Raw genomic sequence first — 15,146 nt, 5'->3', positions numbered from 1 at the left:
ATTTTTTTGCGGTAGTGTGAATTTTTGGTGGCGGCGAATCTCGGGCCATTTTTGGACTTCCTGCGCTGGCAGCGGCCGGAGCTACGTCAATTCTCTCGCCAGAGCTTTGCAGCATCGTCACTCTTTTTTTCCTTGTTTTCACCAGAAAAATTACCAGTAACTTGGTCCTGGGCAAAGCTACACAGCTTTTGCTTCTGCGGAGAACTGTGCGGAGGCTCAATTGCAGTATGCGAAGCTGCGCATAGGGTCCTTTTTACGGAAAGCTCACACCCTTGGCTCGAAAAAACGCCTCTGGGGAATAATATCTCTCTTCCTGCAACAAAGCGTATCATTCCAACTTTGCCAACATGGGCTTCGCAACCGGCTTTGTAAGTTGCCTCTGCCATTTTTCTATTCTCTGGGCATTCTTTTACGCTCAATTCTACGATGCCGGGCTGACAGATTTTCTCTAGACCGGTGGCGTGACGCTCACCCTTTCTCTCGCATACCTCTCCGTCCTCGCGCACCAGCGCAATCGCGAAGCTCAAAGCAGATCCATTCGCACGCAGACGCTGATGATCCAGCATCTCATCGATCCGATCCCGCAGCCGCTTCCCCCCACCAGATCCGAAGTCGCCGCTGCCCAACGAGAAGCCGCCGTCGAGGTCGCCAAGAACCGATGGAACTCGGAGGTTGAGAACGCCGTGCGCTGGGTGCAGCACACTGACTGGGACGAGGTGCGAGAGGGCATGGAGAGCAGGATTGCATACCTATACGCCAAGGCGACGGGCCAGTCTGTGGAGGAGGTGCTAAAGGCAAGACGCTCTCTCGAGCCTGTCAAGAGGACGCAGAACAAGGCGGGTGGTGAGATTGCGGCTGCTACAAGAGGAGTTTTCAATCATTCCAAGGAGACAGCAGAGGTCGTGGAGATGAATGCCGAGAACAGGGCTCTGGATGCAAGGCTGAGGAGTAAAAAGTTCATCGAGGAGACTGCGGCCGAGGCCAAGGACATTGTTAGCACAACCCTGGAGAAGGGTCGGGAAAAGGCAAAGGAGGTCGTGGACAAGGCCAAGACGGCTGTTGGCCTGGCTGAAGCGCAGGTGGAGGAGATGACAGGCGACAAGGCGAAGTCACAGCTGAGCCCTGTGCAACAGGCTCTGAAGCAACGATACGAGAAGCCTTCAAAAGACACACGGACAACGGCAGAGATTCTCAAGGAGAGATACATTCCTATGGACCAACGGGATAACACCATCTTGCGAGGATTATAAGAGGGTCTAAGGGAGGTCTAAAGGGAGAATTTTGAGAGCGAAGAAACCAACAATGACAAAAAGGTGAACCTGAACATGGCCATCCAACGGACGCTTGATCAGGCTGAGAGCATCCGTGCATCTTCATGCGTGGCGCGCAGATAGACGTTATAATGTATTACTATTACATCCTCTACTGTTATGAGCATCTGAAAAAGTAAAAAAAAAAAAAAAAAAACACTACTGTTCTGTTGTTCGTAGCGACATTGCTGTGAGTGGGTGAGATAGGCGCTGTATCTATACGAAAACGAATACCTTGATAATACGCATGTGGCCCTGCATCGTCAGATGGCGTATATAGCGTATATGTACGAATAATACGCCCGTGTCGTTGATTGGGCCTCGCAGCGAATTACTCATCTCCTCGTGCCAGAGCACATGGTATGATTTTCCCCAGCAAAAGCCGCTACCCACAAAAAAGAGAGACAGAGAATGAGCCTAGGCTGCTAAATGTGGAGCGAGGAATTACCTAGGTTGCAGCTGGTGAAAAAGGCAGCGCAGGGCGTATTGAGGGCGGCAGATGCGCAGAAAGGGAGATGCCGAGCGATTGGTATTACGGTTACATCACTTTGCATTCTAATAATATGCATTACCATTATGATGCATGCCTGTATTAGGTACTTGTAGCGTTCTTCCACTTGATTCTCTTTTTGCCCTGTTTGGGACTGGCCACCCGCGGGAGTGACGACAAAGAATCGATCCGGCGGGCCGCTGATGCGCCGTATCATGTACATGCTGCAGCACCACCCTGCGCAGAAGCTGAGCGGCGCTGGGTTTCCTCGGCGGATGGCGACAGCAGCATGCCGAGCGAATCCCGGCAGCTGAGCCCGGCAGCATGGCGCCCGCTGGCCTTGGCTACGAGTATTCCCGCAGGACGGTGGGGGAATTGAGTGCACCGGCAACCGGAGCTGGCCTGGGTTTTTGCAGAGCCCGGCGTGCCGGTAAGAGTTTCAGTGTGTCAGTGGCGGTCCGCTATTTGGGAGCGCTAGAGCTGGGAGGGAGGGATGGTGCCGAAGCGTTTTGCGTGCGTTTTGGAATCCTCCGGTTTTGCGCACCAGAGGCTGCACGGCTGGGTTCGTTGTACTGAGCGAAAACACACGGGCACCTCCATCTCTTTAATGATAGGAAGACGACATGGAGCTGCTGCAATTATGTAGGAACAACAGCCAGCGGCAGATCCTTCTGTGGGATTCAATCGATTCCTGCGGGACGAGCCCCCCCCCAACGCAGCGGCAAGCCCCTAAGCAGGTACTAACAAATAGCGCTAAAACGGCCTCGGCGCAGGTAATTGTAAAACGCTTCTCGCTGATTGGCGCGCCATCCGAGGCTGTTCCAGAAGTTTTTGGTTCTCTCCTCCGCGGAGCACGCCGCTGCACACGACAAAAATCTGACTACATCCCCCAAAAGTTTCTCGTCTTGCGTTTTTCCGCCTCGCCTCTTAGTTTCTCTTTCTTCCTTCTTCCTCACTACAAGACGCGACTTGTGTTTTCGTGCCGCAGTTTTCCTGCATTTGTGTACTTCTGGCATTGGGGATATTGCCTCAAATAAGATTCTTTATCCCTCCTTTGGGGTTTTTGCAGAATCGACTCTTTAATCTTGCCGTTAAACGCAATTCACATCTCGAATTCCTCGGGTCCCACCTCTGGCCATCACGACCCGCCGCCTTTTCCCCTCAAATAGACATCCCGCCGTTCAATTGACGCCAATCCCATCGCCCATCATGTCCTTCTCCAGCCTCGTGCAAGAACTCAGCCTTCGGGACCCCAACGCCGCCCGCCGTCCGGGCCCTCCTCCCTCAGTCTCGACCTTCGACGACCGCGCATCACATGTCTCTCGCACCATGTCTGGATACGCCAGCACGGCGGCCACCAGCGTGAGCATTTCTGGCGACATTGGCAGCCAGCTGCACGGAGGATATTTCCACCCTCTGGCTCGGTCCTGGCAGGCCGAACGCCAGCTGACAAAGGTAAGCTTACATGGCGAATACTAATTAATACCTGTAGCCGCCTGCCTTTTACTGACTGGGTGACATTTGCAGTCCATGCTCATTTACCCCATCTTCGTCACCGATGGCGAGGACGACATGATCCATGTGCCCTCTCTTCCTGGCCAGTACCAGGTCAGCATCGACAGGCTGACGGCTTTCCTCGAGCCTCTTGTCCACAAGGGACTGCGATCTGTCATGCTGTTTGGTGTTCCCCAGAAGCCTGGCACCAAGGACATTCTGGGCAGCGCAGCTGATGATCCCGAGGGCCCTGTTATCAAGGCCATTCAACTCATCCTCCGTCGTTTCCCTCAAATCTTCATCTGCGCCGATGTCTGCCTCTGCGAGTATACCTCGCACGGCCACTGCGGTATCCTGCGGGACGACAGCAGCCTGAACAACCAGATGTCTGTTGATCGCATTTCTGATGTTGCGCTTGCCTATGCCAAGGCCGGAGCTCACTGTGTTGCGCCTTCTGACATGAACGATGGCCGTATCCGTGCTATCAAGCTCAAGTTGATCGAGGAGGGAATTGCTCACAAGACCCTGCTCATGTCGTACTCTGCCAAGTTCTCTGGCTGTCTGTACGGACCCTTCCGAGACGCTGCCGGCTCTGCTCCGTCTTTTGGTGACCGCAGATGCTACCAGCTTCCCCCCGGAGGCCGCGGCCTTGCTCGCCGAGCCATCATTCGTGATATGAACGAGGGTGCCGACATCATCATGGTCAAGCCTGCCGGCCAGTACCTCGACGTTATTAGCGATGCCAAGGAGCTCGGCAAGGATCTGCCCATCGCTGCCTACCAGGTCAGCGGCGAGTACTCCATGATCCACGCCGCTGCCAAGGCCGGTGTCTTTGATCTCAAGACCATGGCTTTCGAGTCAACAGAGAGCATCCTCCGAGCTGGCGCGACCATTGTCATCAGCTATTTCACCCCCAACTTCCTCGACTGGCTAGACAACTAAATAATGGACGCGAGAGAGAAAAAAAAAAGGGACAGTTCATTACGGATTTTAATGTGGAAAAAGACAAAATAAATACCAGGGTAGAAAGAGCAGGCGGGCGTTTTCTTGTGTTGACATCTTAAAAAAACGGGATTTGTAACATTTTTGTATGCATTTTGCTTCTTCTGTTTGCAACTTTTTAGAGCGAGGACATAATATATGTCGAGGACAAATAAATTCATGTATAATTATACTGTTTTCTTATATTCTCTTAAATAATAGTAGTCTATATTTGCACTTGTGGCAACTTTGGACCTGACTGTGTCTCTATTGGAAGAAACGTGATGTTGTATTTCAACGATACAAGTGCATATTTTCGTAATCAGTTATAGCATTTGATTGGAAGCGACAGTTTCTCTTGTGTTAGGAATTTAGCACATTTATGATTCTATCGATAATCTCGCATAAACCTAGAATACGCCGGGCGTGTAATCCACAATGCAAAGTTGCTGGATATAGGGAAGCGCGCCGTCTACCAAGCTTCGGTGAGCAGCGTCCTGCTTAACGTAGTAGTCTCTATCCTCGGCAGAGTTGAACTCGACAACAAAGCCGTAAGTATAGCCATTCTTTAGATGCAATTGAGTTGAGTTGTTAGCTTTCTCTTTCTGTCTCTCTCTCTATCATGTTTCCATGCTACTTTGTTTACGGAGATTTGAAGACGCACAGTGAATCCTTCGGGAGAGCTGTTGATTCCACCAGTTATAGACTTGATGTAGGGAGTTTTGGTGTCTGCGGTGAGGCAGTTGTCCTTGAGAGCCAGCACGCCTGAGCAGACCTACGGAGGGTTTCTCAATTAGCATTTGATCTTGCTATAACTATCAAGAATATTTCCTCCAGAGCTGGCGCTAGTGGTAGTTTTTCCATTTGCGAACCTTTTTGACGGCCTCGGCGTCGGCATCGGGCTTGAAAGCGACGAGAATAAGGTGAGTGATACTCATGTTGGTGGATAGTACTGTGAAATATGTATAGCAAATAATAAAAATAGACGGATTCTGTGATAACTAGAAGCCTTTTTTAATACTACTACATATGTATGTCTATATATACCAAAATGCAAAGCGGAGAGCTTGTTCGGCTCTCGACTCATGCTACACACGCTAAGTAGGTGAATAGCGGTGATGCGGATCTCGAAACCTATCCCCCTATAATTACTATTAGAAAAGTCTCCACTTGCTCCTCGGTGTATTTACCCAGAACATTTTGCTTGCATATGCTCCTTGGGATTTTGGGGCGGAAAAGAGGGTTGCCGAGGCTTATAGAGAGAGCGGCTGTTGCTTTTATGAAACCTTCCGAGGTTTGGAGAGTGCTGGGGTGTACCTATATTCGCTCATCAGTCTGTATATGCGGCAGCGTCTGCACAATAGTTGGGGCTAGAATATGAGACAATTTGAGTTTTGTTTTACTATATAGACTGACAGGATTTCCAAGCAGCTCAACACGGCTACGAGCTCTTTATCACTGCCGATAACTGGCAAAAGAGTCTTAGTTCAAATCATCTCTAATAGGTAGTCAACTACTGCTTGGACTAAATAACAGCTACTGGCGGGCCTAAAGTTTATCAAAAACAATTCTGAAATTGCTAGTTGCTAAACTAATACCAACACTGGAGTAGACCGTTTTTGTGAGGTGGAAGAGACTAAATATCCGCTTAGGTCTTGAAATGATACATTAGCTACCTCTATATCCTATCCATTTCATTCGCTCATGGCACTCTGCCTAACCTGTCTGTTGCTGAGTTTGCGAAATGTACGTATATAAGATTTGTAAATACTATTCGTACAATTACTTGTAGTCCAAAGAAAATTGCCTGTCTTCCAGAATCTCGTAATTTACCCATACGTCTAATTAGTTGACTACCTAGCATGTACTGCGCGAAACCCCCTCGTGCCAATCATAGCAGCTAAGATCGCGCATCGTGCATACGGCCTACCACTAAGCGGAGCATCGCCAAAAGAGGCAACAATTTATATTACACGTAGCTGCGCAGCAAAGTACTTCGTACCCATGTATATGTACGGTAATTGCCGAGAATTCAGTCGTGCGGACGGCACTTATACCAACGCGGGGGAGGGTCCTTGGAAGGATTCGCCGAATGAGTCAAAAACTGCACTAATCGTGAACCAGATACTTTTGCATGCCATGATTCTCATGAAACATGACGCTTGTCCCCTCTCTCCATGATTTAAAACATCACGCTTATAAACGCCTATTCCATATTAAAGAATAGATTCTAGTAAAACATGGAAGTCGAATATACTGCAGATACTCCCATCCAACTGAAAGAGTCCAAGGTGAGCTTCTACGAAGACGTTCTTACGCGATTTACCCTCTTGAAGCTACGCTCATTTTTGTTTAAATGCTAAATTGACATTTTGTTGCTCGCCTAGCACGCTCTTCAGCTTCTAACAGAGAACACACCAAATGGCAAAAAAGTGCAGATTCTCTTGGAAGAGCTCCATGACGTTTACGGAACTTCATGGGCTACACACCTAATCGACCTCGAGACAGATGAGCAGAAGAAGGGTTGGTTTCTTCGTCTGAATCCAAATGGTAGCATTCCACACAACCTTTCTTAACTCCTAATACAAAATTTCAAGAGAGCCCACAAGGTTTTAACCCTGTTTTATAGGCAGGATTCCAGTCCTTCTGGATAGCTCCCAGACAGCATCAGCCATCTCCATCATGGAGAGCCAAGCAATCCTCACGTACCTTCAGGAAAACTACGACCAGAGCAATGTATTTGGATTTATTTCTGCATCCGAGCGAAGCCAAGTAATACAGTGGCTGTTCTTCTGGCACTCGTCTGCTCCAGTGCAAGGACACGGTAGACATTTTATCAAGGGAGTCAAAGAGCCTATACCATGTAAGCCTTGCTACCTTTCTAGGTAGATCCATGTATTGGTATCTACAAAGGGCCTCATGCTGAAAAATGGTGACTTGTAGATGCGGCAGAATACTTCCAAAAGGCCATGCTCCGCATATATTCCGTGCTCGAAGCTCATCTCAGCGGACAGCATCGGGCAAGTTCCGCAACGCCTCGCGAATATCTAGCTGGTGACGGTATCGGCAAGTACACGATAGCTGATATGGGCACTTGGCCCCATGTTCGCGGTTACCGCTCCCTAGGCTTCTCAGAGGATGAGATGCGGCCAAAGTTTCCCCATCTTCTACGGTGGATTGAAAGGATAGAGGCGAGACCGGCGGTGCAGAGAGGCATTGATGCTGGGAAGTATGATAGTGAGGAGAACTCGGGACTTTTGGTACGGGCTGAGCTGTAAGATGGGTATAGGATGGTCTGAAAAATGTGAGAGATGCTTGACGTCGTTTGCAAGACGGATTGCTTATGATTTATATATAGGTATTATTTTAATTGCAAAGAAGAGAGAGAGATTTGCATAGTATCGTAATTTAACCCATCTGTGTTATTCAAGCCAAAGGGCTTTTGCGAAGTGTTCACGAATTGGGAGCCAAGGAGGTGGCAAACAATCCAGCAACTCATCCCGTAGTACGCGACGATTCTCAAAATAAGAAATAAAATAAAAAATGGTGATGTGTAGCGCGAGAGTCACGATGTCTACTTGGTGGTTTCCTTTTATTCTTTATTCTTTATTCTTCTTCTTTTTTTTTTTTTTTTTTTTTTTTTTTCGTTTAAATTTATATTGGTCAACCGTTCATAATATAAAGTGCTGTGAGAAGTCTATGAATTCGAATAGTGTTTTTTTTTTTTTGTTCTCATCATCAGTCAATTATTTATATCATGTCCATCTCATATACAGATTTGCTCACTTGACAATATCACCATCTACCAAGTAAGAGGCTCTCTAATCATTTGCTCAAACTTTACTCTCAACCACTATCATTGCTAACCCCCGCGCATAGCAAATCACTCAAAGTTCATCGTGATGTTTGCCAACTTCAACGTCTTGGGAGTCGCCGCTTGCGCTGCTACCCTTCTGGCCATGCCGGTTGCTGCCCGCACTTAGACCAATAGCGTCGACATGGAGCAAGACTGCAGCTAGCAGTACGGCGGTGGATAGACGGCCAAGCTTAATGGGAGCGGTGTGCCAATAACTGGAACTGCGTCGATGCCAGCGACAACACCAAGTCCATCAACGTGGACGTCATACTGCTCTCAGACGTATGGCAATGCTGCCTACGCGGACCCCTAGGGAGGCGGCGCTTATGACTGGGGCTGCCACTGGCGATAGATGCCGGTGAGGCTGCTGAAATAGTCTTGTTAACTGGGGTCGGCTGTGTTTGATGAGTACAGCTAGGGGGCTTCAGAGGACTGAGAATGATTGGGAAATGTGTGAGATTGTGGGTGTTTATTGTTTTTCTTCGCATTTATAAGAGCTGCCACTCGTTGAATGAATATATATATATATATATATTTCTTTTTTGCTTCTTAGTACTCGACTTAAGAGAATTGCGGTTTATATACTGGGTGCCAACCATATAGTGTTGTTGTGACCCTGGACTCGAACATCACTTAGACACTTTATGTATGTGGCGTATGCATGAAGTCCTTGATTGGTTTCTACAAGATTTTGATTACATCTCCACGCTTACTTGTAACGATGCTTACAATGCGTTATTGTCGACAGCCTTGGGTTAGTTGCGTCTCTAGTCTGTTTCCCTCCCCCAGATGAAATATCCCTTACTATATTTATACGGGTGAGTTAGTGCCTACTAGGTTAACCATTCAGTATGAGGTTGGTAGCTGGGATAAGTGGACGCCGATATGTTCAAGCGCCTGCTGCTCCAAGCTCCTTCATTCGGCAACAGAACCTTCTTCACAGTCAGCTCAATCCATCACGTCACAGCGACAGGCTGAGAAAGATGATGATGCAGCATAAGACGTGTACCCAAGTACCAAATATAGGGATAGAGATTTGTATAGATAGTAGGTAGTAGACAGGTCAAATATGGGAATAAAATGTTGCGCCGACTAGATACAGTAAGACGATACTGTACGGAGAAAGCCGTAATCAGCCGGCGTTTAAGTCAGACGACGGACTGTTGGCTCGTCGACGTGAAGGGGTTGGCCAACGCGATCGGCCGTGGGTCCAGGGGTTTTTCCCAGGGACAGCAGCTTCAAGCGTGCTGGCAGCGCGTCTATGGGGGAGTGTAACGGGGGAGTTTGTTAGTGCCGGTGGCAGGGTGTGAGGCCATGGAGAGGTTCTCGCTAGCGCATGCCCGTGAGCCAATCATTGCAGGAGTCCGGCAGCTATATTCGGATCCGGCCAGGTTGACCAAACAAGCTTTTTGGCCCAGCGGCGTGGATGGAGTAGCGGAAGAATGGATGTTTTACAGTTTGGGTGCATGTCGAACAGAGCATTTGCTGCTTCTCGGTGAGAGGCTGCAACAGAGATGCCGTGCCGGAGACTCGCCGCACTGCCTGGCGAGCGGTCTGGCATTAAGAAAGTACAGTAGCGAACGGCGAAAAGGGGGAACCAATGGCAACCGTCTCTGGAGGCTCCAGCTCCCTCAGTCCAGGATGTTTGTTCCAAGGTTTCCATTTAGGAAGGGAATAGCGCGGCGAAAACACGAGCAGAGCTCCGTGGAGCACAGATCTTCGCCATATAGGCCGGCTGGGTGGAGAGCCAGCATTGATGCTACAAGCAGTAATTGCTCTGGCGCCACCACCCACTCACCTCCCCAATTTTTGGGCGTTGCCAATGTGCAGATGAGGCAGTCCGGGTATTGCATCGGTGAGCTGAGACAGCGCTGGCTACGAGTTGGAGTTTGAACATGGCGATGGAATGGAGGGGAAGCGGTTATACTACCCGCTCTGTGCCAACGGTGGGACAATGACGCTGTGCTGCACTGCTCAAGCCCACTGGCGGCAAGGAATCCGTCTTGGCAAAGATGCGAGGCGTAGATCTTGATTTCTCGCTTGGACCCTTTTCGGATGCCACCCAGAGAACAAGCCATCACACGATGCAGTACGATGGTAAGTTGTACCTCCTCGATGTCTTTGTGTGGTTTGCATTTTGGCATCACCCCCAATGCTCCCTAGCTCTTTTGTCTCGTTTGTACATAACTATATGTATTTTTTTTTCTTCTCTACCTACCTTATCTTTAATATCATCTTGTAGATCCAGAGATGGCGGCATGCACGGACACGGCCCTGGCGGACATAAGATTTAAACGTAACTTTGCGCCTAATGGCGATCGACGGCCGCTTCCTCGACGCCGGTGACGACTATCTCGTAGGTTCCTGCCACTTTCCCTGCCTTGGTAGAAACCTTCCTTTGGTCCTTCCCATGCCCCTTCTCCATCCACCACCGGCCTACTGTGGAAGGTGGAAACTGGGGTGCCCATGCCTCAGCTATTGCTGTAAGCTTGACATAATTGTGGAAATCCGAAACCAGCGTGTGGAAGGCGTACCTCACACGGATCTACAGGAAAAGATGCTCATTTGCTCTGGAGCCCAGTACGGATCTTTCCCCTTTCTGTCGTTATCATTCAGTCTTCTCATTTCTCATCTGTGCTGCAGCATCTTCGCTTCTTCTTTCTCCTTTCCTGTCCCGTCCTGTCTTTCTTTCTTTCTTTCTTTCTTTCTTTCCATCTCCATCCTGCTTTGTCCATCTCTCCTTCTCGTCCATTCTATGGGAGAAATCGACGGCAAACAGAGAGATTGAATCCCCTCTCTCTTCCTGCATAGCCGCTTGCCTTACTTCTCCCACCGGTCGCCGTCTTTCCTTTTGTTGACTCTGTTTTTTTTTCTGTTTGCCTTTCGGTGTACCTTCGTTCTACAATCTTGTACGAGTATACACGTACGAATTAATGAGTCGAGGAAAGATCGCACGACTCGCTCCATCAACCACTCATTCTCTCCAGATCCAGCGTCTCTGAATTTCCGCCAACTTGATCCCCTCTTGGGTTTACTTCCTTGCTTCATCACGCACAAAGAGCAAAAGGCTCTGGTTGCCTTCATTGCTGAGCAATGAACGAACGCAGTTCATCCAATTATTCACTGTCAAAAGAAGAGAAGATGGGCTTGCTGGATGAGCGACGGGCCTCAGATGCTGCAACTGATAGTAGTGAAAGTAGCTCGGGCACCGTAACTGGCGCCGGTATCGCCACCGCTCCATCCCATATCGACAGTCGTTTTCAACTTGGTATTCTTAGCCCTTCTGCCGATACCCTCAAGGCACCATTTGGATATATTCAATCGACCCCGTGGCGAATTCTCGTCGTTCGCTTTCTTACTTTCCTGATACCCAGTTTTTTGCAAGGCCGCCATGCTCGAGAGCAGATATGTCCGGCCAAGCTTGCTCCGACGGCTTATCTAGACGGTATGCGTGGTCTGGCAGCGTTAGTCGTGTACTTTTGTCATTACTTTTACCAAGCATTCACTATTGCCGAGGGATGGGGCTGCGGTGAGACCAACTACCATATCCTCAAGCTGCCATTCCTTCGTCTCTGGTACCAGGGACCTCCAGCTGTCTGCGTCTTCTTTGTCATTTCTGGATATGCGTTATCATACCGGCCGATCAAATTGATCCGAAATGGAGCCTGGCCCGACTTTTCCAATACCATGAGCTCCTTAATCTTTCGACGCGGCATCCGTTTGTATGTACCCACGGCCATCTCGACCTTTATGATCATTTGCCTCTTGCGAATCGGCGCATACGAGTGGACTCGTGGCTTTGCCAACGATAAAAAGTATATGAAAAATATTGTAGAGCCTCATCCGGCTCGCATGGAGCACGCCTTTGCTCAGTACAAGGACTGGCTCTTGCACATGTTTAGGTTTATTCAGGTGTTTAGCTGGGATAAATTCGGCGGAAGTACTTGTAAGTCATGGCTAGTCGTCAATTGCCATATACAATCGCAAGATGGGCACTAACACGCTTCTATTACTTAGCTTACGATGTTCATTTGTGGACTATTCCCGTTGAGTTTCGATGCTCGCTTTACCTCTTTCTCACCATCATCGGCACGGCCCGCCTACGCACGTCTGTCCGCTGGCTCACGGTTGCTTTGGTCATGTGGATTTCATACCGCAATAGCCGGTGGGAACTGGTGCTGTTCTTTTGCGGCATGCTCATTGCCGAGAACGATCACATTCGTGGTGCGCATGTTCCAACACCCAATCCGGCCCTACCAGTTGACGAAAAGTCACGGACAACCAAGGCTAAGCTTTGGCCAATTTTCTGGGCTCTCTTCAGCATTCTTGGCTTGTACTTGATGTGCCAGCCGGATGGCCGAGGTGAAATAACTCCTGGATGGATATGGCTCTCATCCCTCATTCCAAAGTGGTGGAAGGAGGAAAGATACCGCTACTGGCAATCGACGGGCGCAGTCATTTTCATCATTGCGGCAAGCCACTCGCCTCGATGGCAGCGCTTCTTCAACTTGCCAGTGGTCCAATACTTTGGCAAGATCTCATACGCCCTTTACCTCATGCACGGACCTGCCATGCACGTTGTTGGCTACCATTTCGAGAAGTGGGCATACGGCCTGACCGGAGTGGAAGGATACTGGTATAATGCTGGATTCGTCCTGGGAGCGTGCTTCTGTATCCCAACCGTGGTGTGGTGGGCAGATGTGTTTTGGAGGGCAGTTGACATCCCCACAGTCAAATTCGCCAAATGGTTTGAGAGCAAGGTGATTGTCAAGGCATGAGAGGCGGAAGATGCGGATATTTACCGAAGGGGGAAAACGGCTTCTTTGATTAGTATGCATGAACTAAGGATTGGCAACTTAGATGGCGTTTTATAGCGGTGTTTGTTTTCTCTCTTTCAATCTTTTCTCTTTCTCTCTTTTGGTCGTTATGGGCAAAATCAAAATCTAAATTCTCGAATCCATATTGCCTGTATATGTAGCCGTTTGAGCGTCAATAGTTTCTAATCCGTATAAATGCACCATTTTGTTAGATATACAAGGACATGAAATGAAGAAAAAGCCGATGCATTCTTTGGCAGTTAAGCTTCTTCATCCCGTGAATACACCCTTCTGCCCCCCACCCAGGTCTCCCTTACTTTGAGGGTCCTAATCTTCTCGACGTTCATGTCTTCCAGCGGCTCATCAAGCACAACCCAGTCCGCAAACGAGCCTCTCCTGATGATGCCTGCGCTATGCTCCAAGAAGGCTCCGTAGGCAACATTTCGCGTGAACCCCAGAAGAGCTTCATCCAAGCTGAGAGCCTCTTCTGTGTGCCATCCCTTAGAAGGGGTTTCCGGGTCTGGTCCGAGTCCAGTGTGTGGACTTTTCCTCGTCACGGCTGCGTAGATTCCTTGGAACGGGTTGGGCGGCTCGACGGGGAAATCACTGCCAAGGACAGGGTTGGTGTCGAGGAGAGATTTCATGCGATAGGCCTCGCTGCGGGTGCGCTCAGGACCGAGTCTCTGCTCGGCGTACTTCATGTCGGAGGTTGCGTGCGTGGGCTGGATGGAGGGGATGATGCCCATTGCGTGGATGCGTTTCTGGTCGTCGGGATGGATGATCTGGGAGTGCTCGATGCGGAAGCGGTGTCTGGACTGGCACTCGGCGAGGTGGTGGTGGTCCCCGTCTCGTCCGCATTGCTGCTCGAGGGCCGCTTGGAAGGCGTCGATGGCGTTGCGGTTGGCGAGATCGCCGATGGCGTGGATGTTGACTTGGAAGCCTTTGCTGGCCCAGGACTTTGTGACTTGGGTGAGGGCGGAGGCGTTGATGAGGAGGGAGCCGGAGGTCCAGGGGTGGTCGGTGTAGGGCTCGAGCATGGCGCTTCCCCAGCTTCCTAGGGCTCCGTCTTGAAGTTGGGATAGAAAAGTAAATTAGCATGAGATGTTTTTTATATAATAAGTTTGTGTGTTCTTTTGCCGTTCAAGTCAGCTTACCGGCAAACAGTTTGACGCTCCTCAGTGTGAATTTGGCGTCTTGGTGAGACATCACGGGGGCGTCCTCGGGGCAAAAGGTGTTTCTCTTTGCACACTCCAACATGCCGTAGACCCGAACCGTCCAGTCCGGAGACGAAGAGGCCAGTTCCGAGTACAGCCTGGCGTTTTCTGCAGTCACGCCGGCGTCGTGCATGCCCACCAAGCCGACCTTGTTGAGCTCTCTCATGGCGGAGAGGACGGCCTGGGTTTTTTGCTGAGCGCCGGGCTTCGGCCACAGATCCATGATCATGTCCATGGCGTTGTCACAGAAGACGCCGGGGCCGGGATCGCGGATGATCTCACCTCCGGGGACGTTGGGGATTTCGTCTGGGAGGAGGTTGAGGACTGACTGGGAGACCCAGGCGCAGTGGACGTCGATTCTGTCGAGCATCATGAAGATGCCCTTGAGCTGATCGTCTTGCTCAATGTCGTCCTAGAGAGTTCGATGATTAAGAGACATAAGTTCTACAAGAGTCATGGACAACTTACAGCTGTAGGCATTCTCCCAAACGCAGATTGGTCCCATCCCACGCCCCGAAGCCAATGTTTCTCGGTGCCCGCCTCCGGGTTTGCAGCAAGATACGCCTTGATCCGATGCCTCACCTCGTCCAGCGACTGCGACCCAAAGAGATCCACCGAGTGAAGAAACTCGCCGTACTGCAGCAGATGGCCATGGCCGTCCCACAGCCCCGGGATGACATGCCCGTCCGAGACGGTGACATGGGCCTCTTTCACTCCAAGCGGCGCCTGGTCGCTGTCCCGGGCCCAGACGCCGGCAAAGGCCCCGTCCTGGACCGAGAAGCAGTCCGCCGATGGCTGCTGGCCGTCATGTGTCCTGACGCTGCTGTAGCAGTACACGGGGAGGGCATGGCCGACGTCGGCGAAAAGAAACGGGTGCTGCTGCTGGTACGAATAAGCCAGAACGACGGCGACAATGGCCGAGATGAGGGAGCCCCAGCGTACGAGCGGCGATGGAGCCATTTTTTTTTTTTTTTTTTGCTTCTC

At 50.1% G+C, this 15,146-nt stretch overlaps 7 protein-coding genes across 7 annotated transcripts; 5 read left to right on the top strand and 2 right to left on the bottom strand.

Moving 5' to 3' along the window:
* Positions 1–72: 72 nt before the first annotated feature.
* On the top strand, positions 73–1,443 carry TrAFT101_006935 (uncharacterized protein). The gene is made up of 2 exons (XM_024902026.2): positions 73–368; positions 453–1,443. The coding sequence occupies exons 1-2, from the start codon at positions 348–350 to the stop codon at positions 1,248–1,250; spliced, it is 819 nt and encodes a 272-aa protein (XP_024758585.2). The 5' UTR covers positions 73–347; the 3' UTR covers positions 1,251–1,443.
* Positions 1,444–2,592: 1,149 nt separating this feature from the next.
* On the top strand, positions 2,593–4,530 carry HEM2 (Aminolevulinate dehydratase). The gene is made up of 2 exons (XM_024911029.2): positions 2,593–3,255; positions 3,328–4,530. The coding sequence occupies exons 1-2, from the start codon at positions 3,010–3,012 to the stop codon at positions 4,234–4,236; spliced, it is 1,155 nt and encodes a 384-aa protein (XP_024758584.1). The 5' UTR covers positions 2,593–3,009; the 3' UTR covers positions 4,237–4,530.
* Position 4,531: 1 nt separating this feature from the next.
* On the bottom strand, positions 4,532–5,276 carry TrAFT101_006933 (uncharacterized protein). The gene is made up of 3 exons (XM_024905386.2): positions 5,148–5,276; positions 4,940–5,050; positions 4,532–4,841 (listed from the first exon to the last, which is right to left on the bottom strand). The coding sequence occupies exons 1-3, from the start codon at positions 5,211–5,213 to the stop codon at positions 4,686–4,688; spliced, it is 333 nt and encodes a 110-aa protein (XP_024758583.1). The 5' UTR covers positions 5,214–5,276; the 3' UTR covers positions 4,532–4,685.
* Positions 5,277–6,397: 1,121 nt separating this feature from the next.
* TrAFT101_006932 (uncharacterized protein) lies at positions 6,398–7,789 on the top strand. The gene is made up of 4 exons (XM_024910702.2): positions 6,398–6,566; positions 6,663–6,825; positions 6,905–7,138; positions 7,219–7,789. The coding sequence occupies exons 1-4, from the start codon at positions 6,516–6,518 to the stop codon at positions 7,551–7,553; spliced, it is 783 nt and encodes a 260-aa protein (XP_024758582.2). The 5' UTR covers positions 6,398–6,515; the 3' UTR covers positions 7,554–7,789.
* A 2,354-nt stretch (positions 7,790–10,143) lies between these two features.
* TrAFT101_006931 (uncharacterized protein) lies at positions 10,144–10,477 on the top strand (the record flags this gene model as incomplete). The annotated part of the gene is made up of 2 exons (XM_066127914.1): positions 10,144–10,228; positions 10,374–10,477. The coding sequence occupies 2 exons, from the start codon at positions 10,144–10,146 to the stop codon at positions 10,475–10,477; spliced, it is 189 nt and encodes a 62-aa protein (XP_065984027.1).
* A 30-nt stretch (positions 10,478–10,507) lies between these two features.
* TrAFT101_006930 (uncharacterized protein) lies at positions 10,508–13,172 on the top strand. Its single transcript, XM_024900615.2, has 2 exons — positions 10,508–12,077; positions 12,149–13,172. Exons 1-2 carry the CDS (start codon positions 11,225–11,227, stop codon positions 12,907–12,909), a joined length of 1,614 nt encoding a protein of 537 aa, XP_024758579.1. The 5' UTR covers positions 10,508–11,224; the 3' UTR covers positions 12,910–13,172.
* TrAFT101_006929 (uncharacterized protein) lies at positions 11,608–15,139 on the bottom strand. The gene is made up of 3 exons (XM_024906900.2): positions 14,631–15,139; positions 14,103–14,574; positions 11,608–14,014 (listed from the first exon to the last, which is right to left on the bottom strand). The coding sequence occupies exons 1-3, from the start codon at positions 15,120–15,122 to the stop codon at positions 13,209–13,211; spliced, it is 1,770 nt and encodes a 589-aa protein (XP_024758578.2). The 5' UTR covers positions 15,123–15,139; the 3' UTR covers positions 11,608–13,208.
* Positions 15,140–15,146: the final 7 nt, after the last annotated feature.

The sequence above is a fragment of the Trichoderma asperellum genome, chromosome 4 (assembly GCF_020647865.1).
Source record: "Trichoderma asperellum chromosome 4, complete sequence".
NCBI classification, from domain to species: domain Eukaryota; kingdom Fungi; phylum Ascomycota; class Sordariomycetes; order Hypocreales; family Hypocreaceae; genus Trichoderma; species Trichoderma asperellum.
The sequence above is the reverse complement of the archived record's forward strand: the minus strand, read 5'-3'. Positions and strand labels throughout refer to the sequence as shown.

What these genes read in the sequence shown, in the direction of transcription:
- TrAFT101_006930 (XM_024900615.2), top strand. Translation starts at nt 11,225, where the DNA reads ATGAACGAACGCAGTTCATCCAATTATTCACTGTCAAAAGAAGAGAAG. An exon ending in TAAATTCGGCGGAAGTACTT is followed by an intron (nt 12,078 to 12,148) that starts GTAAGTCATGGC and finishes TCTATTACTTAG; the next exon opens with CTTACGATGTTCATTTGTGG.
- HEM2 (XM_024911029.2), top strand. Translation starts at nt 3,010, where the DNA reads ATGTCCTTCTCCAGCCTCGTGCAAGAACTCAGCCTTCGGGACCCCAAC. An exon ending in CCGAACGCCAGCTGACAAAG is followed by an intron (nt 3,256 to 3,327) that starts GTAAGCTTACAT and finishes TGACATTTGCAG; the next exon opens with TCCATGCTCATTTACCCCAT.
- TrAFT101_006935 (XM_024902026.2), top strand. Translation starts at nt 348, where the DNA reads ATGGGCTTCGCAACCGGCTTT. An exon ending in TGGGCTTCGCAACCGGCTTT is followed by an intron (nt 369 to 452) that starts GTAAGTTGCCTC and finishes GATTTTCTCTAG; the next exon opens with ACCGGTGGCGTGACGCTCAC.
- TrAFT101_006932 (XM_024910702.2), top strand. Translation starts at nt 6,516, where the DNA reads ATGGAAGTCGAATATACTGCAGATACTCCCATCCAACTGAAAGAGTCC. An exon ending in TCCAACTGAAAGAGTCCAAG is followed by an intron (nt 6,567 to 6,662) that starts GTGAGCTTCTAC and finishes TTGCTCGCCTAG; the next exon opens with CACGCTCTTCAGCTTCTAAC. An exon ending in AGTCAAAGAGCCTATACCAT is followed by an intron (nt 7,139 to 7,218) that starts GTAAGCCTTGCT and finishes GGTGACTTGTAG; the next exon opens with ATGCGGCAGAATACTTCCAA.
- TrAFT101_006933 (XM_024905386.2), bottom strand. Translation starts at nt 5,213, where the DNA reads ATGAGTATCACTCACCTTATTCTCGTCGCTTTCAAGCCCGATGCCGAC. An exon ending in ACGCCGAGGCCGTCAAAAAG is followed by an intron (nt 5,051 to 5,147) that starts GTTCGCAAATGG and finishes AACCCTCCGTAG; the next exon opens with GTCTGCTCAGGCGTGCTGGC. An exon ending in GCTCTCCCGAAGGATTCACT is followed by an intron (nt 4,842 to 4,939) that starts GTGCGTCTTCAA and finishes TTGCATCTAAAG; the next exon opens with AATGGCTATACTTACGGCTT.
- TrAFT101_006929 (XM_024906900.2), bottom strand. Translation starts at nt 15,122, where the DNA reads ATGGCTCCATCGCCGCTCGTACGCTGGGGCTCCCTCATCTCGGCCATT. An exon ending in TTGGGAGAATGCCTACAGCT is followed by an intron (nt 14,575 to 14,630) that starts GTAAGTTGTCCA and finishes CGAACTCTCTAG; the next exon opens with GACGACATTGAGCAAGACGA. An exon ending in GAGCGTCAAACTGTTTGCCG is followed by an intron (nt 14,015 to 14,102) that starts GTAAGCTGACTT and finishes CCCAACTTCAAG; the next exon opens with ACGGAGCCCTAGGAAGCTGG.